The following is a 22,434-nucleotide window of genomic DNA, read 5'->3' on the forward strand; positions in this document are numbered from 1 at the left end:
TTTCTTAGTTCCTTTTTTAAAATATTGCAAATAAATAAATGTTCTTCATAAATTTAGCCCAGATATGTATTCTGCTATGTGTATTTAGTGAAAATAACTCTGTGTATATTATTCAGTCTGTGGGAAAGTGCAAATCAATTTGTTCTTCATAACTTTGGACCAAAGTGTATTCTGCTACATTTGCTTGTTGAAAACTACCCAAATCGGTGTATATTATTCTGTCTGTAGGAAAGTTATAGAGTCCACAAACTATGGGATATATATCTGAAAATCGATCAACCCTGATGTACTGACAGACAATCTCATTTGTTGAGGTCCAAAAATTTCAGAACAGTCCAAAATACCCCCCCCCCCCCCCCCCCCCCAATATAAACTTTTTGGAAAGTAGACAGTCCAAGGTATTTAGTAATATATGCATGGCGCATGGCGAGTTGTAATTTTTTTGTCATGTTATAGCATCTACAAATACGTTTTGTCATCATTTTTGGAATATTAGGAAATGTAAAATAAATTGAAGGAAATAAATAAAAAGATCTACAAAAAAGAGAAAAAAAAGATGTAGCAGCTATCTAACACAGAAAAGAACTTGAAAAATGACTTTTTCTTAAGAATATCTTGAATGGACAATTATATTGTATTGCAACACTATAGTTTTCTATTAAGGTACCAGTCTTATCTTTCTATTTGCTGTATTTGTTGTTTATAATTGTTATAGTTTTAGATTTTCTCTGTAGATTTAGTAAATGTTCACAGACAGAGTAGAATTATACATGCCCTGAAGGAAAAGCAGAAATTTAAGTGAGCATATATTTTGAATTACTATTATAATACTTACATTAAAGTCATTTTTTATGTGACTTTCACATGTTTGCTTTTCCATATAATGTAGTTTGTATCCAATATATAGATTTGTACATAAAAAATAAAAAAAAGAAAGGTAAAAAAATAAAGTCACTTACATACAGCTCAGTATAACCTCATTATATAACTGGTGTGGCAGTGATCAGGGACACTGACTGGTGACAGTATGAAAAAAAAAAAAAAAAAAAAAAAAAATATATATATATATATATATATATATATATATATATATATATATATATATATATATATATATATATATATATATATATAGCCCATCACAGAGCAGGGACGTAGATCTGTGTGTATCAACACACAGATCCACCCACGTCCTGTCAGGGGAGATGAGAACTGATCAGATGTTCCTTGTATATAGGAACACCGATCGGTCTCCTCCCCTCACCAGTCCCCTCCCCCCACAGTTAGAATCACTCCCTAGGACACACATTTAACCCCTTCAGCGCCCCCCTAGTGTTAACCCCTTCTCTGCTAGTGAATCTATACAGTAATCAGTGCATTTATATAGCACCGATCGCTTTATAAATGTCAGTGGTCCCAAAATAGTGTCAAAAGTGTCCGATCTGTCCGCCGCAATGTCAGTCATGATAAAAGTCACGGATCGCCACCATTAGTAGTAAAACATTTTTTATAATAAACACGACATACATTTATCCCCTATTTTGTAGACACTATAACATTTGCACAAACCAATCAATATATGCTTATTGCGTTTTTTTTTTTTTACCAAAAATATGTAGAAGAATACGTATCGGCCTAAACCGAGGAAAAAATTTGTTTTTAGAAAAATTTATTGGGATATTTATTATAGCAAAAAGTAATAAATGTGTTTTTTTTTTTTTTTTTAATTGTCGCTCTTTTTTTGTTTATAGCGCAAAAAATTTAAAATGCAGAAGTGATCAACTACCACCAAAATAAAGCTCTATTTGTGGGGAAAAAAACTATCAAAATTTAATTTGAGTACAATGTCGCATCTCCGCGCAATTGTCATTCAAATTGTGGCAGCGCTGAAAGCTGAAAATTGGCCTGAGCAGGAAGGGGGTGAAAATGCCCAGTATTGAAGTGGTTAAAGACATGTAGCAGAATACATTTTATGCTAAATTTATGAAGAAATTTGATTTTTCTATTTTTTTTTTATTGGATTTGTTTTATAGCAGAAAGTAAAAAATATTGTTTTTTTTTGTCTTTTTTTGTATGAATAATAATTAAAAAAAAAGCAGTGATGATCAAACATCACCAAAGGAGAACTCTATTTTTGTGAAAAAAATAAATAAATGATGTAAATTACATTTGGGTACAGTGTTGCATGACTGCACAGTTAAAGTAGCACAGTGCCAAATAGCAAAAATTGGCCTGGTCATGAAGGGGGGTAAAATCTTCAGGAGTTGAAGTGGTTAAAGTTGACCCAGATGCAAAGTTCGCTTATCTAGCCCCCCACTGCCCAAATAAAAAGTACCGTATATACTCGAGTATAAGCCGAGATTTTCAGCCTCTTTTTTGAGGCTGAAAGTGCCCCCTCGGCTTATACTCGAGTCACCGCTGTCTGACTGCTCGATCAGCGTATCGAGCAGACAGACGGCGGACATTAAAATTCAAAAGCCGCGCCTCCTTCTCCGCCTCCGCCTGTGATAGGCGGAACACTGAATTTCCCAGCAGCCTGTGTTCCGCCTATCACGGACATCCGCTCATTCTCATACTACGGACGAGTATGAGAGGATGTCCGTGATAGGCGGAACACAGGCTGCTGGGAAATTGAGTGTTCCGCCTATCACAGGCGGAGGCGGAGGCGCGGCTTTTGAATTGTAGAATGGCCGCCGAGAAGAGCGGCGATCCTGGAGCGGCGATCCATCGGCACGACACGGGACGGAGGAGGCACGGGACGGAGGAGGCACGGGACGGAGGAGGCTCGGGACAGAGGAGGCACGGGACAGAGGAGGCACGGGACAGAGGAGGCACGGGACAGAGGAGGCTCGGGACGACGGCGGCTCGGGACGGAGGCTTGGGACACAGGTAGGCTGGACACACACACAAGGCTGCACGGACACACACACACACACACACACACACACACACACACACACACACACACAGGGATGGATGGATGGATGGATGGATACACACACACACACACACACACACACACAGGGATGGATGGATGGATGGATACACACACACAGGGATGGATGGACGGACACACACACAGGGATGGATGGATGGATGGATGGACACACACACAGGGATGGATGGACGGACACACACACAGGGATGGACGGACACACAGGGATGGACAGCCATGTCTCACCCTCGGCTTATACACGAGTCAATAAGTTTTCCAGTTTTTTGGGGGTAAATTGGGGGCCTCGGCTTATATTCGGGTCGGCCTATACTCGAGTATATACGGTACCCATTACATTCTAAAATAACTAAGAAGAAAATAATCCTTCAGACCTCGGCTTCCAGACACTTCCTGGTATCAAATCACCGACTAAACAGCCTAAAATTGAGGTTCAATCCATCCCTGTGTGTGTGTGTGTGTGTGTGTGTGTGTGTGTGTGTGTGTGTGTGTGTGTGTCCGTGCAGCCTTGTGTGTGTGTCCAGCCTACCTGTGTCCCAAGCCTCCGTCCCGAGCCGCCGTCGTCCCGAGCCTCCTCCGTCCCGTGCCTCCTCCGTCCCGTGCCTCCTCCGTCCCGTGCCTCCTCCGTCCCGTGCCTCCTCCGTCCCGTGTCGTGCCGATGGATCGCCGCTCCAGGATCGCCGCTCTTCTCGGCGGCCATTCTACAATTCAAAAGCCGCGCCTCCGCCTCCGCCTGTGATAGGCGGAACACTCAATTTCCCAGCAGCCTGTGTTCCGCCTATCACGGACATCCTCTCATACTCGTCCGTAGTATGAGAATGAGCGGATGTCCGTGATAGGCGGAACACAGGCTGCTGGGAAATTCAGTGTTCCGCCTATCACAGGCGGAGGCGGAGAAGGAGGCGCGGCTTTTGAATTTTAATGTCCGCCGTCTGTCTGCTCGATACGCTGATCAAGCAGTCAGACAGCGGTGACTCGAGTATAAGCCGAGGGGGCACTTTCAGCCTCAAAAAAGAGGCTGAAAATCTCGGCTTATACTCGAGTATATACGGTACTTTTTATTACGTCTTTCTTCTTGTTTTCTCGCTATTTTCGGTATTCTTTACTTGTGGGAATCAGGGGCTCCCAGATAAGCCAGTCTTGTATTTTCATGAAAGATCTGCTTCAACATTTATGGTCTCTTTTCACCTTCTCCATCAGGGGCGTAACTATAGGGGGTGCAGCAGTCGCGACCGCAACTGGGCCCTGTGATGCAGGGGGCCCATGCAGCCCCCTCTACATATGGCCGGCAGCAGCATAGGCAGCTAGGGGTACCAGTGCACCATGCACACGGGTGGCTGGAGGTGGAGGGTGACTAGCAGAGCTCCATGCTCGACTATCGCACTGGCTGCTCTTTAGTTGTGCATTCCCCGCATGACCTGTGTCCTCAGCCGGATCCTTAGAGTACCCCTCTCCTACTCCATGCATTGCCGCTCAGTCCGATGTCTGTTCTCCCCAGCCAGAGTCCCCCCCAAGTCCAGCCCACACTGCACTGCATACTTCTCCCGGGTAAACAAACTTTAAGCACACAGATGCATTGCAGCCCTATGAGAGCCCCCCGGAGGACACTGCAGGCTTGTCTGCCAGCCCCCCTCCTCCCCCGTCATACACAGATGATGAAAGGTCTTTCTGGGAGATATGCTGATCGCCCATCCAGCACACTGGATGGATCCCAGGCCAACATGGATGAGTGTGCGGCCTACAGCTTGGTCATAGTTTCATAGTTTCATAGTTAGTAAGGTTGAATAAAGACACCAGTCCATCCAGTTCAACCTGAGTGAGTGTCTACCCCTATCCCTGTACATTTCACACTCACATTGGTCTCTACCCTCAAAGATCCCACAATCTAAATTCCCCATTCAAATTCTAGGGCCAATTTTGGACAGAAGCCAATTAGCCTAGCTGCATGTCTTTGGGGTGTGGGGGGAAACCGGAGTACCCGGAGGAAACCCACGCAGGCACAGGGAGAACATGCAAACTCCAGGCAGGTAGTGTCGTGGTTGGGATTTGAACCAGCGACCCTTTTTACTGCTAGGTGAGAGTGCTAACCACTACACCACTGTGCCGCCCCCATCCCCCACACACCATTATATACCCCCTCCATCTCCCCCTGGGGACAGGGGCCCCTTCTCACGTGGGGACAGGGACCCCCATCTCCCCTGGGGACAGGGACCCCTTCTCACCTGGGGGCAGTAACTTCATCTGCCCTGGAGAAAAGGACCTCAGCTCTTCTGGGGACAGGGACCCCATCCTGCCAAGGGACAGTCCCCCAATGGGGCACCTAAAAATAAAAAATAAAAATAATAAAAAAAAACTACTGATGCCTGTGGTGGAACTACAGGTCTCACAAAGGTCATACCTGTGACCACGCCCTGGAGTTCCACCGCCGGACTCTGAGAGAAGGGCCCTGGCTGGGGTTCAGGGGGGCCCTTCATGGTTTCTTGCATCGGGGCCCCGAAGGTTCTAGTTACGCCACTGTTCTCCATACATTTCTTTCAGAGAATAGGTGCAGGTTCTCCCCTACCAAGTCATCCCTTGTCTCCCACCCTTACCCACCTCCGAGCACTGACCCTTCTCTCCACCCCCTACCCACCTCTGAGCACGGACCCTTCTCTCCACCCCCTACCCACCTCTGAGCACTGACCCTTCTCTCCACCCCCTACCCACCTCCGAGCACTGACCCTTCTCTCCACCCCCTACCCCCCTCCGAGCACTGACCGTTCTCTCCACCCCCTACCCACCTCCGAGCACTGACCCTTCTCTCCACCCCCTACCCACCTCCGAGCACTGACCCTTGTCTCCACCCCCTACCCACCTCTGAGCACTGACCCTTGTCTACACCCCCTACCCAACTCCGATCACTGACCCTTGTCTCCACCCCCCTACCAACCTCCGAGCACTGACCCTTGTCTCCATCCCCTACTTACCTCTGAGCACTGACCCTTCCACCCCCTAACCACCTCCGAGCACTGACCCTTCTCTCCACCCCCTACCCACCTCCAAACACTGATCCTCCACCCCTATCAGCCTCAGAGCATTGACCCTCCACCCTTTACCCACCTCAGAGCACTGACCCTTGTCTTCACCCCCTACCTCCCTATGAACACTGACCCTTGTCTCCGCCCCCTACCCACTTCTGAGCGCTGACTCTCATCTCCAACCCCTACCCACCTCCGAGCACTGACTCTTGTCTCCCACCCCTACCCACCTCCAAGCACTGACCCTTCTCTCCACCCCGTACCCACCCCCGAGCACTGACCCTTGTCTCCACCCCCTACCCATCTCTGAGCACTGACCCTTGTCTCCACCCCCTACCCACCTCCGAGCACTGACCCTTCTCTCCACCCCCTACCCACCTCCGAGCACTGACCCTTGTCTCCACCCCTACCCACTTCCAATCACTGACCCTCCACCCCCTACCCACCTCCGAGCACTGACCCTTCTCTCCACCCCCTACCCACCTCCAAGCACTGACCCTTCTCTCCACCTCCTACCCACCTCCGAACACCGACCCTTCTCTCCACCCCCTACCCACCTCCAAGCACTGACCCTTCTCTCCACCCCCTACCCACCTCCAAGCACTGACCCTTCTCTCCACCCCCTACCCACCTCCGAGCACTGACCCTTGTCTCCACCCCCTACCCACCTCCGAGAACTGACCCTTGTTTCACCCCCTACCCACCTCCGAGCACTAACCCTTGTTTCACCCCTACCCACCTCCGAGCACTGACCCTTGTTTCACCCCCTACCCAAATCTGAGCACTGGCCCTTGTTTCACTCCCTACCCACCTCTGATCACTAACCCTTGTTTCAGCCCCTACCCACCTCCGAGCACTAACCCTTGTTTCACCCCCTACCTACCTCTGAGCACTGACCCTTGTCTCCGCCCCTTATCCACCTCTGAGCACTGACCCTTGTCTCCACCCTCTCCCCACCTACAAGCACTGATCCTTGTCTCCGCCCCCTACCCACTTCTGAGCACTGACTGTCATCTCCAACCTCTACCCACTTCCAAGCACTGACCCTTGTCTCCACCCCCTAACCCCCTCCGAGCACTGACCCTTGTCTCCACCCCCTACCCACTTCTGAGCACTGACCCTTTTCTTCACCCCCTACCCACCTTTGAGCCCTGACCGTTGTCTACACCCCCTACCTACCTTCGAGCACTGACCCTTGTCTCCACCCCTACCCACCTCCGAGCACTGACCCTTTTCTCCACCCCCTACCCACTTCTGAGCACTGACTCTCATCTCCAACCCCTACCCACCTCCAAGCACTGACCCATGTCTCCACCCCTTACCCACCTCCGAGCACTGACCCTTAACTCCACCTCTACCCACTTCTGAGCACTGACCCTTGTCTCCACACCCTACCCACTTCTGAACACTGACCCTTATCTCCACCCCCTACCCACCTCTGAGCACTGACCCTTGTCTTCACCCCGTACCCACCTCCAAGCACTGACCCTTGTCTTCACCCCCTACCCACCTCGGAGTACAGACCCTTGTTTCATCCCCTACCCACCTCCAAGCACTGACCCTTGTTTCATCCCCTACCCACCACCAAGCACTGACTCTTGTTTCACCCCCTACCCACCTCTGAGCACTTACCCTTGTCTCCACCCCCTACCCACCTCCGAGCACTGACCGTTGTTTCCGGCCTCTACCCACTTCTGAGCACTGACTCTCATCTCCAACCCCTACCCACCTCCAAGCACTGACCCTTGTCTCCACCCCCTACCCACCTCCGAGCACTGAACCTTGCCTCCACCCCTACCCACTTCTGAGCACTGACCTTTGTCTACCCACTTCTGAACACTGACACTTGTCTCCAACCCACCTCCGAGCACTGACCCTTGTTTTACCCCCTACCTACCTCCAAGCAATGACCCCTGTTTCACCCCCTACCCACCTCTGAGCACTGACCCTTGTTTCACCCCCTACCCCCCTCTGTGTGCCTTGAATGCAGACTGTCACTGCACATGCGCTGTTGACATCATTGGCTATTGCCAGCAACAATAAGCCCACTCAAGCAACAATTGATCTCCTTCAACAACAATAGTTCCTCCCAAGCAACAATAGATTTCCCAGCAACGATAGATCCACCCCAGCGACAATTGATTCCCCCCAGCAACAATAGAACCACCCCCAAGAACAATAGGTCCACCCCAGCAACAATTCATCTGCTTCAGCAACAATAGAACCACTCCAGAAACAGTAGATCCACCCCAGCAACAATAGATCCACCCCAGCAACAATGGATCCCCTGCAGCAGCAATAGAGTCACCTCAGCAACAATAGATCCTCCACAATAACAATAGCCCCCCCCCCCCCCCCATACCTTTCAACTTTCTGAGATGGGAATGAGGGGCAACCATTAGCAAAAGTATATAGGCATAGGACACACCCCCTACCACACCTCCTTTAAAGGAGAATTTTACAAGAAATGATTGGTTAAACCCACCAGTGCTTTTTTACCACTACTATTGCTTTATATTGGCTTTTGGAATTTACAAATGTAGCAATTTAGAAATTGGATGAATTTTGGTTTTGCACTGGGAAACACTTTTTGATAGATAAGTAGCGCATTTTATATACAACTATATAGATCAGATCAACATGAGGGACGAATGAGGAGGAAGGATGGGCAGAGGGACTGTCCCGAATGCGGGACAGTCCCTCAAAATCAGGGACAGTTGTGAGCTATGCCCTCCCGCAACACCCCCCTAACATCAACAGACCCCTCAAAGCACGCCAATGAACCCAGTACATACAATCATTGCTGGAGGAGTGACAGGAACTGCATGCCACCATGTTCCCACTGGGGAAAAAAGAAGCACTGCAAGGAAAACCAAACCAAGTCCTGATTCCATCTTTTATATTTTTTTTCTCTATGTCCTCTTATAATGACAGCTTGGAGCCCTCCGTTGTGCATATTTAGCCCATTCTTCTGTATTTTTGTCTCTTATAGCCCCAGCTGAGTTTGTCCAGCACCCGCAGTCCATTTCCCGGCCTGTTGGCACTACAGCAATCTTCACCTGTCTGGCCCAGGGAGAGCCACCGCCTCAGATCACATGGCTAAAGAATGGCCAGGAGCTGGAGCCCAATGGACATATCAAGCTGAAGAATAACAACAGGTATGATGGAAAAAGAGGCAATGGTGAGAAGATATGGCTGTGTAAACTAGACATACCTATTCTGGTTGTCACAGTATTATCGCATAATTCTTCTGATATTGCTGCATGCATTGTGCAAAATGAATTCCGTTGTTATGGAAAAGGTAGCGGAAAACAGTACACTACCTAAGTAACAATAGATAATCCAGGCTGCATCCCTAGTACAGGGTTGTACCACCATCACTTACAGCATGGGTCTCTAAACTTTCCAAGCAAAGGGCCAGTTTACTGTCTTATGCCGCGTACACACGATCCTACCCATTCACCTGGGGGAAAAAGTGTCAATAAAAAAACACACTACACAGGTTTTTAAAATAGTTTATTAGGCAGCTCCGGGGGTCTTCTTCCGACTTTGGGGGTCTTCTTCTGACTTCTCTGCGCTTTCCGGTTTTTCTCAGCGGGCTCCTCCTCTATCTTCTGCTCTTTTGCCGCTCTTTTGCTAGCGGATGAGCCTTCGTCGTCACCATCACTGTCTTCTTCTTCTTCTTCCTTCTTCTGTTCTTCCGATGTTGACACGACGCTCTCTCCCACTGTAATGCCGTGACCCCACCCCTTATGACTTCACATTCCCAGGGCATGCTGGGACTGTGACGTCATAAGGGGTGGGGTCACGGGTGACATCACCCAGTGACTCCGCCTCGTATGCCTATATAAGTCTCTGCGCACCGTGTCCACGGCATTACAGCGCGAGAGAGCGCCGCATCAACATCGGAAGAACAGAAGAAGGAAGAAGGCGAAGGAGAAAGCCGGGCTCCTCCGCTAGCAAAAGAGCAGAAGATAGCGGAGGAGCCCGGCAAGAAGAACCGGGAAGCGCGGAGAAGTCGAAAGAAGACCCCCAAAGTCGGAAGAAGATCCCCGAAGTCGGCACAGTGGTGTAGTGGTTAGCACTCTCACCTAGCAGTAAAAAGGGTCATTGGTTTGAATCCCAACCAAGACACTACCTGCCTGGAGTTTGCATGTTCTCCCTGTGCTTGCGTGGGTTTCCTCCGGGAACTCCGGTTTCCTCCCACGCTCCAAAGACATGCAGGTAGGTTAATTGGCTTCTGTCCAAAATTGGCCCTAGTATATGAATGGGGACCTGGGATTGTGGGCTCCTTGAGGGTAGGGATGGATGTGAGTGTGCAATGTACAGGGATAAGGACAATTGTAGACACTCACTCAGGTTGAACTGGATGGACTGGTGTCTTTATTCAACCTTACTAACTATGTAACTATGTAAGTTGGAAGAAGAGCTCCAGAGCTGCCCAATAAACTACTTTTAAAACCTGTGTAGTGTGTTTTTTTATTGACACATTTTCCCCCAGGTGAATGGGTAGGGGTACGATGTATCCCATACTCATTGACATACGGTGGGGGAGCCGGGAGCCCGCCTATTAAAGTGGGCTCCCGAATTCCGATAATCCCACCGCCCACAGAACCCCGACAACCAACAGCCATGGTTGTCGGGAAGAGGCCCTTATCCTCATCAACGTGGGGACAAGGTGCTTTGGGGTGGGGGGCCGCAGGGCACCCCCCTTCCCCAAAGCACAACCCCCCCATGTTGAGGGCATGCAGCCTGGTACGGTTCAGGAGGGGGGGGGCGCTCGTTTGCCCCCCCCCTTTCCTGGCTGGCCGGGCTGTGTGCTCGGATAAGGGTCTGGTATGGACTTTGGGGGGACCCCCATGCCGTTTTTTCGGCGTAGGGGTTACCCTTAAAATCCATACCAGGCAACGAGGCTCGCATAGTGTAAGTCTCGCTGATGAAAGAGCCGAGATTGACTTCCTTCCCTAGTCCCGTCATACCTGGAGTCACATTCAAAATTAATGGACTTTAGTCCATGTGTGAGCATTTGGAAAGTCCGTCGGAATTCCGCCAAAAGTCTGTCGGGAAGTCTGTCGGACTTAGTTCGCCGGAAAGTCAGTTCGTGTGTGAATGCAAGTCTGCTTGTCGGAAAGTCCAGCGGACCTCCGCTGCAAAGGCCAGTGGATTGACCAAGTCTGCCGGAAAATCCGATCGTGTATACACGGCATTAGTTACATAGTAGGTGAGGTTGAAAAGAGACACAAGTACATCAAGTCCAACCTATGTAATCACACACATAGGTTGGACTTGATGTACTTGTGTCTCTTTTCAACCTCACCTACTATGTAACTAATGCCGTGTATACACGATCGGATTTTCCGGCAGACTTGGTATGTCAGTATTACATTGTATATCCCTGTAGGTTGTGGTTGTTCAAGTGCTTATCTGATAGTTTCTTGGGGACTGGAGGCTGTGCAGAGGGCTAGGGAGCACTTTGGGAGGTTGGGGGGACTGGTAGGGTGGTTGAGGTGCACTGTGGCCAATTATGGGAGTTTAGGGGTACTATAGAAGCTAGGAGGCACTGTGGTAGGTTAAGGGACCTCTAGCTGACTAGACGTACAGGAAAAGGGAGACCCTGTCCTGGAACCCGTCTTTGGAAGGAGCTGGAGTCTCTACTAGAGGACAGGAGTTTTGCAGTTACACTGTGGGAGTCTGGACAGCACTGTGGGACTAGGGGGCACTGTAGGAGGTTGGGAGGCACTCTGGGACACTGTTGGATTGGTGGCACGAGGGGGGTGGGGGCTTTGCGGCAGGCTAGGGGGGCTTTGGGAGGCTATCTGGCACTCTTAGAGGTTGATGGGAAATGGTAGGGGGGTGAAGGGAGGTGGTAGGGGCTTGAGAGGCACTGTGGGCAATTATGGGGGCTTGGGGGTACTATAGGAGCTGGGACACACTGTGGTAAGTTAAGGGATCTGCAACAGACTGGACGACCAGAAAGAGGGAGTCCCTGGCCCATAAGCGGTCTCTGGAGGGAGCTGGAGTCTCTCCTAGAGGATGGGCGCTTTGCAGGGTCACTGTGGGAGACTGGAGAGTACTGTGGGACTAGGGCGCACTGTAGGAGGTTGCGGGGCAATCTGGGACACTGTTGGATTGGTGGCTCAAGGGGGAGGGGAGCTTTGCAGGGACACTATGGAAGGCTGGAGAGCACTGTTGTACTAGAGACCCTGTGGGACGAGGGGGTTGGGGCTGGGGGCTTTTGCGGCAGGCTAGGGGGGATCTTTGGGAGGCTAGCTGGCTGGTTGATGGGAACTGGTAGGGGGTTGAGGGGAACTGGTAGGGGCTTGGGGGACACTGTGGGCAATTATGGGAGCTTGGGGGTACTATAGAAGCTGGGAGACACTGTGGTAAGTTAAGGGATCTGCAACTGACTGGACGACCAGAAAGAGGGTGTCCCTGACCCGTAAGCAGTCTCTGGAGGGAGCTGGAGTCTCTCTTAGAGGATGGGAGCTTTGCAGGGACACTGTGGGAGACTGGAGGGCACTGTGGGACTAGTAGGCACTGTAGGAGGTTGCGGGTCACTCTAGGACACTGTTGGATTGGTGGCACAAGGGGGAGGGAGCTTTGCAGGGACACTATGGGAGACTGGAGGGCACTTAGAGACTAGAGACCCTGTGGGAGTTTGGAAGGCACTCTGGGAAACTGTTGGATTATTGTCTGGAGGCTTTGCAGCAGGCTAAGGGACACTTTGGGAGCCTAGCTGGTACTGTTGGAGGTTGAGGGGACTGATAGTGGCCCGGGAGTGATCTCTGGAGGTTGCTGGAGTCTCTCCTAGAGGATGGGAGCTTTGCAGGGACACTGTTGGGAGACTGGACGGCACTGCGGGACTAGGGGGAACTGTGGGTTGTTGGAAGGCAGGCTAAGACACTGCTGAATTATTGAAACACTAAGGGTCTGGAGGCTTTGCAGTAGGCTAGGGGGGCACTCTGGGAGGCTAGCTGGTGGTGTTGGAGGTTGGGGGCACTTGGGGCGATTCAGGGGCACTTTGGACAAATATGCAGGGAGGGCCTGGCTCGTTCAGCGGACCAAAGCCCAGAACCATTTCCCTGAAGCTGCCAAAGTACCGTTACTAGCTCAGTGATCTACGTCACCAATATGTCACCACATATAGGGGATCTTCAACTGGCCGGACACTTGAGAGGAGAGAGGCCCTGGCAGTGTCCCACAGCCTGGTGGTTGAGAACCACTTTGCTATAGCTGCCAAAGTACCATTACTAAGTTATCTATATTACCAATAATCATGTGTAAAATGCAATTACCTACAGCTACTCACATTTCAGTTTATAGTAGAAGGAACATGTATAAGAAGATCTCTGATTTGAAGTTCAGTGTTGTTGCTCTTTGCACAGCTTCGGAGCTCTGTGCGGTACCTTACAAAATATAAGCCTGTACTCTTTGCCCATTCGTATTAGCAAAATCTAATTTTCTAAACACTTTTCCGGAGTGCTGCCAGGAGGTTGAAAAGTTGAGGTGTATCCATGCCATAATCCTGCTCTGCTATTATGGGATATGAGTAATCCTACCATGGCTGGGATGCTAATATTACTGAACAGCATGACCCCCACTCCAGTTTGTCATCTTGATGGTCTAAGCAGCTTCACTTTCTGGGGTCACACCCAGCCAGAGAGGTGGTTGTAATCTTGAACGATAGGGAGGGGGGGGGGTACAAGTATCCAGGAAACATCACCATGGTAATCCGTAACTAGGGCTCAGAGCTGTATTGATCCCCCCCCCACCACCCTCTCCATGGTAATTAAAGTCTTTCATTTCAATAGAAAGAGGCCTCCAGCCAGAAGGGTCCCTGACTTCAACTTTTAGATGCTTAACCCTTTGACTGAATCATTTTAAAAGCCCCTTGCTAATGATGAGCAAATCACTGGCGAGGAGAAGGTTAAATCGAGTAAACTTTAACAGTGACAACGGCGGTAAAGAAAACGCAGAATAGAGCGGCCATGTTTTAATTGTGCCTCGTGACCCAAGAACCCCAGGGGTCTGTCGTTTTTTTTTTTTTTTTTTTTTTTTAACTATCGGGCTTGGAAAAGGTTAACCAAGATAAATGAGAGGCTACCATACATTTGCAAGATTAATCAAGCAAGACCATTACCTAATACATAGGATAAAACCAGACAGATCATTGTAATTCCAGCACAAAGGAGCCAACAAGCAGATGCAGTGTCTGGACAGACAAAGGGGACTTAATGTTCTGTATAAAATTGCATTATTAATTGATAATATGATCATTGGCTGTCATTTGTAATCACTCTATCATTCTGTTCCGCCTGGTGATTTGGGAATACATACCACCTCCTCTGCTGGGTGCTTATCCACAGCAGGCCTCCACAAAAACTTCCTCCAGTTGGGTTGGCTGGGCTCTTTCTACCCAATTGTCTGCTTCTTGATTAATGCCTCCAAAGTACATATTAAAATGTCAGCGACTGTGTCATCAGGGTCATACAAATGAAAATTGCTGCTGATTGGGAATTAACACCCTAATTATAAACTTTCTATGTTCTCATTATCCTGTTTATGTTAATACATTGGGATTTTTGACACGTCAGGAAAGTGCCTCCAGGACAGTGAACCCTTGGACCATTCCTAATTTTACATGTGACATCTACCCTTACATGCTCTGCTTAGTCTACATGTGTCAAACACAAGGCCCACAGGCTGAGTCCGCCCTACCAGGTCATTTAGTCTCAGCCCCCACCTTGTCTCAGTAGTCAGCAGCAGAGAAGACGACAGAACTCCTCCACCAGATCCTGCGCTTCTCTGTGCAGTCGCAGAGATGCTAAACTCTGCTCTCCCATCTCAGCAGTCGGCAGCAGAGAGGAGAACAGAACTCCTCCTACAGATCCTGTGCCTCTCTGTGAAGCTGCAGCACCCCCTCATCTCCACCCCCCTCCCTTGTCTCAGCATTCGGCAGAATACAGCCCTCAGTTGGTCCTCCTCTAGACCCTGCATTTTCTGCTTACCAACTTTACCCCCAGCTTCTTCCCAGCAGCAGCACAAGGTTGGGGGGAGGGAGGGTGCACTGTGATGTAAGGGATGGTGGGGGGACACAGGACTTCTAATGGTGGGGAGGCTCTTGACATCTAATGTAATGTAAAGCTCTGGCCATCGAGTCTTAGCCCTTGTACACCCGATCGGAGATTCCGACGGAATGTGTCCGATCGGAGCGTTTTGTCGGATATTCCAACTGTGCATGGTCTGCATTGGACTGTTTCCGTCGGAATATCCGTCGGGCCAAATTTTCCAACTTGCCGGAAATATTTTCCGACAAAATGCTCCGATCGGACATACTCCGATCATGTGTAGAGAATTCCGATTGGACAAAGTGCCACGCATGCTTAGATCAAATTCCTACATCAAAGCTATTGGCTACTAGCCTGAACGTAGTCCCATCGTAACGAAATTACGTCATCACGTTCTGAATGATCGGATTTTCCGACAACTTCATCCGACCGTGTGTATGCAACAGTTTCGGACAAAATCCGTCGGACAAAATCCGACGGACAAAATCAGACGGATTTGGTTGTCGGAATCTCCGATCGTGTGTACAAGGGCTAACAGATACAAACAAATCTCTGAGGGCAACCATAATGCCAATGAAATTGAGTTTGACGCCCCTGGCCAGTTCATGTTATTACACACAGAAGCTAAACTGTATCTGAGCACCACAAACTGAAATTCATTATTGTTATTCAAAGTCACCTCCCATATCCATCCATTTTACATAGTAGGTGAGGTTGAAAAAAAGACACAAGTCCATCAAGTCCAACCTATGTGTGTGATTATATGTCAGGATTACATTGTATATCCCTGTATGTTGCGGTCGTTCAGGTGCTTATCTAATAGTTTCTTGAAACTATCGATGCCCCCCACTGAGACCACCGCCTGTGGAAGGGAATTACACATCCTTACCGCTCTTACAGTAAAGAACCCTCTACGTAGTTTAAGGTTAAACCTCTTTTCTTCTAATTTTAATGAGTGGCCATGTGTCTTGTTAAACTTCCTTCTGCGAAAAAGTTTTATCCCTATTGTGGGGTCACCAGTCCGGTATTTGTATATTGAAATCATATCCCCTCTCAAGCGTCTCTTCTCCAGAGAGAATAAGTTCAGTGATCGCAACCTTTCCTCATAACTAATATCCTCCAGATCCTTTATTAGCTTTGGTGCCCTTCTTTGTAGTCGCTCCATTTCCAGTACATCCTTCCTGAGGACTGGTGCCCAGAACTGGACAGCATACTCCAGGTGCGGCCAGACCAGAGTCTTGCAGAGTGGGAGAATTATTGTTTTATCTCTGGAGTTGATCCCATTTTTAATGCCAATATTCTGTTTGCTTTGTTAGCAGCAGCTTGACATTGCATGCCATTGCTGAGCCTATCGTCTACTAGGACCCCCAGGTCCTTTTCTATCCTAGATTCCCCCAGAATGTCTCCATTCTTTTTTTTGAGAAACCATTTTGAAAAACATCCCCTTGGTCTTCCAGAACACATAAAGGTATCATGAATGTTGCACTTATCAAGACTGGTTATCAGGTACTTTCTCGATGGCACCTGGCTCCTATCGATGATGTACCCTGGTTCCTCCTCACTCTGTTTCCGGGGGGTGTGGGAAGGTGGGATCGATCGATGTCGAACGTGTTCTAAGGTGAAATGTTTCTGGGTTAGAGTCCATGCCCTGATTTATTCAGTAACTACGATAAACATTGTTAAAAAAATCCCAAGGCTGCCCTCCTTAACCATTCAAAGAGATTCCCAGACACACTCTGATATACTTTATGTTCCTAGCGGCTGAAATTGCATTGGCCACCGCCTGGAGGATTTCATGTTGGTGGATCTGGCAGTGATGAAATGGAAATGAATGTGGTTAATTACTTGTGAAAAGATGGTCAGTATTTTGAAATACGCTTCCTTGAAGTTTTAGAAAGTTTGGAATCTCTGGATATACGATGTTCAAATCCCATCTTAATAGTTGAGTTTGAGTAGAGTTTGGCCTTCGGACAGGTCACAGTTTCTTTATTTCTCTTCTTTTCTTTTTTAATTCTTCACCAATGAGGGTTGCTACTGCTATCTCATCCTGTCTTGACTGTAGTGGCCAGCCATGCCCCAGGGTGGACTTCTTTTCTGTGGTCAATAGGTCTTTCTGCTGTCCCACAGGTTCCTGCGTTCATACATGTGAATCCCCCCCCCCCCCGTAGGAGCCGCTAAGTGTAGTGGTCCACCTGTCACCCTGCCCATCCCGGCATTCACTTCTCAGTCACCTTAGGACAATGAACAGTCCATGTGCTTGTTTTTGTTTATTTTATTGAGGGAATTTAACTTGGATGGGGTGAGGGAAATATGGGACGCCCGGTGAATTTTGTATCAATCAATTAGTAGATTGTATATCAATCATTTGGCAGATTATATATCAATCAATTGGGACAACTATATACACTTCTCTGTACAAATTACTTATTTGGTTTCCTCCAGCACTTTCCTTTGTTGAAGACTATTCCTCTTCCTTCCTCCTGCACAACTCTTAAATCTCAGGACTTTCTATTCCTTCTACACTATAGGGGCCCACGGTCCCTGCCTGCAAAGGGCAATTGCTGAAGCCTGGCTGAGCCAGCATCAGGCCTAACCTTACATAGGCTAGGCCTGACACTGGCTCAGCCAGGCCTCGTCAATTGCCCTTTGCAGGCAGGGACTGTGGGCCCCTATAGTGTAGAAGGAATAGAAAGTCTTTAGTGATACCTGTCCTACTGATGGATTACTGCTCCCAGTCAGCGCTCTTCAGGCCCTGCCAGCCCTCCTGGCTGCAGCTGCTCTTTTTTTCTTCCTCGTAGAGGGAAAAGTAAAAAAGGGGGAGGGGGACCTGTAACCCTAATAAAAAAAAATAAAAAAAAACACCCTCCTCCACTCCCTTCACCTAAGGAAGGAGAGCGGGGAAAAAAAATGTATTATCTCCTCTATCCACTCTCCTCCTCCCCCTCCCCCTCACCCCCTACAACCAGCAAGTGGGGTTGCATTCATGCAAGGAGCCAGGCTAAATTAGGTGCCCTCTATCATCAGCAAATAGGATTCACTTCAGTGAGGTTCCTTCCCTCCTCTGAGTTAATATAATGGTTCCATGGAGCCCAGATTTTATCATATATCTCGCTTCTTCCTAGTTTTCCAAACCAAATCTTCTAATCTATTCACTTCTTCCACACTTCTAAGCCATAATCCCACTGAAGGAGATCGGATCTGCTTCCAGGTGAGGGGGATACAACATTCAGCCACATTCAAAAGGTGGCACATAATAATAATATGTTTACGTGTCTTACCCGGTGTTTTAAAATCACGCAGAAGGAAAAAAAATGGGTCTTCAGGAATCTCAAGTTCACTGAATTTTTGAGTAATCCTTCGGCCCTCTTTCCAATAGTCCCTGAAGCTAGGGCATGGCCAGAAAACATGTCGTAATGTCCCTCGCTCCTTCCGGCACCTCCAACATCGATCAGAAACATTTGGAGAATATCTATGGAGGATGGCCGGGGAACGGTACCATTGGGAGAAGATCTTAGCCCTTCTACACAGGGTCGGAGATTCCGACAGAATGTGTCCGATCGGACCGTTTTGTCGGATAATCCGACTGTGTGTGGTCTCCATCGGACTGTTTTCCAACTTGTCGGTAAAATTTTCCGACAACATGGTCCGATCGGACTTTGTCCGATCATGTGTAGAGAAATCCAATCCAAAATGCCACGCATGCTCAGATCAAATTCCTACACCAAAGCTATTGGCTACTAGCCTGAACGTAGTCCCGTCATAGCGAAATAACGTCATCACGTTCTGAACGATCGGATTTTCCTACAACTTTGTCCAACCGTGTGTATGCAACAGTTTCGGACAAAATCCGTCGGACAAAATCCGACGGATTTGGTTGTCGGAATGTCCGACCGTGTGTACAAGGGCTTAAAGTTTGTTTCCTGCATTGTTGTACAGATTGAGGTTTGAAATATGGAGTGAATTCCAGGTTTTCATTTTTGTCAAAGCTTAACTGAACAAGCTAAAGTTTGAAGCTGATTGGCTACCATGTACAGCTGCACCAGATTTTGCACTCTCCAGTTTTAGTAAATCATCCACATTGTTTGGTGAATTGGTACCTTGAAAGTCACATGCACCCAATATATCTATCGTGTAGCATTTACCTACTATAATACATCTGCCCTTAGCTCAGGCATGCAGGCAGGAGGGTGTACTTAGCTGAGAAAGCCCCTCCCCCTTCCTCCAGATTAAAGAAAAAGAAAGCCAATGAAGACTCCTGGGATGTATGACATCATTTTGGCCTAAGCCATGAACCAGGAAGCAACTGAAGAAATGTAAGAAAAAAAATAAAATGAAAACAAATAAATATAATCCACCTTCCTTCCTATCTATTTACTAATGCATACATAGTATGCCCCTGTTGAAGTCCAATTGGATGAAACGCGTCGGGCTTGGCTTTCTGCTTCCCACATTGCCCTTCCTTTTTACTCTAATCACTAGGAACAGCAGATCTCTCTCTCCTCACCTGTCAGAATGGAGATCTGTCTGTTTACATTGACAGTTCCCTGTTCTGGCTCTCTGTGAATTGATCGCGGGTGGTCAGCGGACATCGTGGCCGCCGGCCACGTGCATTGGCTCCAGCATCGCGTCCCCTATCGCACCCCCCTATCGCTCTTAAAACGTCCGACATACACCTACAGCGATTCGCGCAGGAGAGGCAACCTGCCACAGTGGAATGACTGCGGCTCGTCCTTACGCGGTTAAAATAACAAACATGTTATACTTACCTTCTCTGTGCAGTTGTTTTGCACAGGCAGCCCGGATCCTCCTCTTCTCGGGTCTCTCACCGGCGCTCTTAGCCTCCCCTCCTGTTGAGTGCTCCCTACAGCAAGCAGCTTGCTATGTGGGCACCCGAGCCGCAGCTCTGTGTGTCCATTCAGATACGGAGCTGCAGTTCGGCCCTGCCCTCTCTCTCTCTCCTCATTGGCGAACTGAGTTTGATGGACAGCTGCCGGGAGCCAATGGACATTACTGGATCGAGATGGGGCTCAGGTAAGTATAAGGGGGGCAGCTGCACACAGAAGGCCTTTTATCTTAATGCATAGAATGCACCTTCTGTCTTTACAATCACTTTAACTTAAAGTGGTTGTAAACCCTTACAAACCACTTTGACCTACAGGTAAGCCTAGATTATGGCTTACCTGTAGGTCCAAGCAATATCTCCTAAACCTATATGGTTTAGGAGATATTTGCCCGAAAACAGGCACCGCTGTCTACGGCGCATGCGCCGTAGACAGCGGCGCGCAGGCTCACTGAGCGCGGCATTCTCAGCGATGGAGCTGCCGCGCGTGCAGGTGCACTGCCGCTCAGACATGTTTTGCAGTCAGTGGGCCCTTATAAGGAAGCCATCAGTTATTACAGTTGCTGGTTGATCTTCGGCTCCTCCAGTGTGTTATCTCCATGATATTCCTGTTCCTGTGTCTCCTGTAACCGACCCGGCTTGTCTTTGACTTGTCTCCTGCCTGCTTCCTGTGTTTGACCTCAGCTATCCACTGACTACGTCTGCTCTGATACCCACCTGGCTCCCGACCACGGCTGTCCACCTGACCATGTCTGCTCCGATACCTACCTGGCTCCTGACCTCAGCTTCCTCCAACCGTGCTCCAGTCTTGGCACTATGCTAGACCTGCAACATCTCACGAGCGCCATCTGTCTGCTGACTCCACTCCAGCTCACCGGCAGTACTCTGAAACTTCCTGCACACATTCCAGCAGACGACCCATGCAACTTTAGGCCTGACCCCTCCTGTTTCACCCTCAGGGGGGTCTGTAACTTAGCCACAAGGGAAGCCCTTTTTCCATTGCGCTCCAGCACCCGGTACGTGACAGCAATGCACAGGAACCTACTGGTTTTTAGCAGACACGCGCACCTCCATGCATCTGTTAACATGTGTGTCTTTGAGCACACCAAACACATGGTGCCGCAGCACCTTGTGGTTCAGTGTGGCACAATTTTGCAAAAGGGTCAGGGACTTCTTTTGTGCGTTTCTCACGTGTAGGGTAGCCTATTGAAATGTATGCGTGGCCCCACACGTGACACATGGGAATGTGCAGAATACACACCATCATTGTGGTGTCACTGGAGCCTTACTAAGTACTAAGTACACATCTGCAGGAGCCAGCTCGGTAAACGATTGCATCATTGTAAGGGGAATAAAGAAAAAAAAAAAAGTAATGAAACTTCCATGCAACATTCTGTGTAGAGCACCCTGGAAGCCACAAATATCATGGTGCCCTGATATTTAAATAACAGTTAGCTCCTATGGGCTCTGGGACATGCCCTTCCACCTTCTGTGTCCTTCTATTGGCCAACCACTCTGATGGGTTGCCTTACTAACCAACAGTAAGTTACAGCTGGTGTGAATGGACTAGTCAGAGCTTGCTTCCATGGGAGCTGGTTGCTCTCTGAATAGCACAGCTCCCTGGTATTCCATGCTCCCAAGATGCCCTACAGTGAACTGAAAGAGGGGCGCCTGCAATAGAAATGAAAAAAAATGAAAAGGCGGGTTTATTGTTTCTTTCTACCCATGAGGACACTTTGAGGCTCCTTCTGGCACTCCCGTTAAGATGTGTGATTAGAAGGATTTGAGAAAGCTGCTTGACTCTCTTTTAATTGCTTTGTAAATGCTGGTCAAGACTGGGCAACAGAGTGGAATTTCAAGCCAAGATTAACTTGTTTAATTGTAATACATTTAAACCATAAGATACCATCCCAGGAGCAGATCAGTAAATCAGTGCATCATGTTCCTTTTTAAAGACCTTTTCAACCTAACACAACTAATGCCGTGTACACACGACCAGACTTTCCGGCAGACTAGGTCTGACGGAATCATTCCATTGGATAGTCCAATCGTGTGTGGGATAGTCCGATCGTTTTTCTTTAAAAAAAAATCAGACGGACCTAGAAATAGAACATGTTTCAAATCTGTCCGACGGACTCAATTCCTATCGGGAAAACCGTTTGTCTGTATGCTGGGCAGCTATTGGCTACTGGCTATTGAACTTCCTTTTCTAGTCCCGTCGTATATCATCGTGTTCAAAACGAACTGACTTTCGAATGGACTTTGGTCCGTTCGTGCAGGGGCGTAACTATAGGGGGTGCAGCAGTCGCGACCGCAACCGGGCCCTGTGATGCAGGGGGCCCATGCAGCCCCCTCTACATATGGCCGGCAGCAGCATAGGCAGCTAAGGGTACCAATGCACCATGCACATGGGTGGCTGGAGGTGGAGAGTGACTAGCAGAGCTCCATGCTCGACTATCGCACTGGCTGCTCTTTAGTTGTGCATTCCCCGCATGACCTGTGTCCTCGGCCGGCTCCTCAGAGTACCCCTCTCCTGCTCCATGCATTGCCGCTCAG

General features: G+C 48.7%; 1 protein-coding gene across 2 annotated transcripts in view; it reads left to right on the plus strand.

Moving 5' to 3' along the window:
• LOC143958220 (immunoglobulin superfamily DCC subclass member 3-like) overlaps positions 1 to 22,434 on the plus strand; it is a 319,528-nt gene that overhangs the window by 213,134 nt on the left and 83,960 nt on the right. For both annotated transcript variants that reach the window (XR_013270102.1, XM_077467717.1), the window contains exon 7: positions 8,963 to 9,128. Coding sequence is in view for 1 of the 2 variants with exons in the window: in XM_077467717.1 (XP_077323843.1) it covers positions 8,963 to 9,128 (166 nt within the window). In the remaining variant the exon portion in view is untranslated. The remainder of the gene's footprint in view (positions 1 to 8,962; positions 9,129 to 22,434) is intronic.

Source organism: Lithobates pipiens, unplaced genomic scaffold (genome assembly GCF_037356315.1).
Source record: "Lithobates pipiens isolate NorthernLeopardFrog02 unplaced genomic scaffold, aLitPip1_a1.2 Scaffold_6, whole genome shotgun sequence".
Lineage (NCBI taxonomy): Eukaryota > Metazoa > Chordata > Amphibia > Anura > Ranidae > Lithobates > Lithobates pipiens.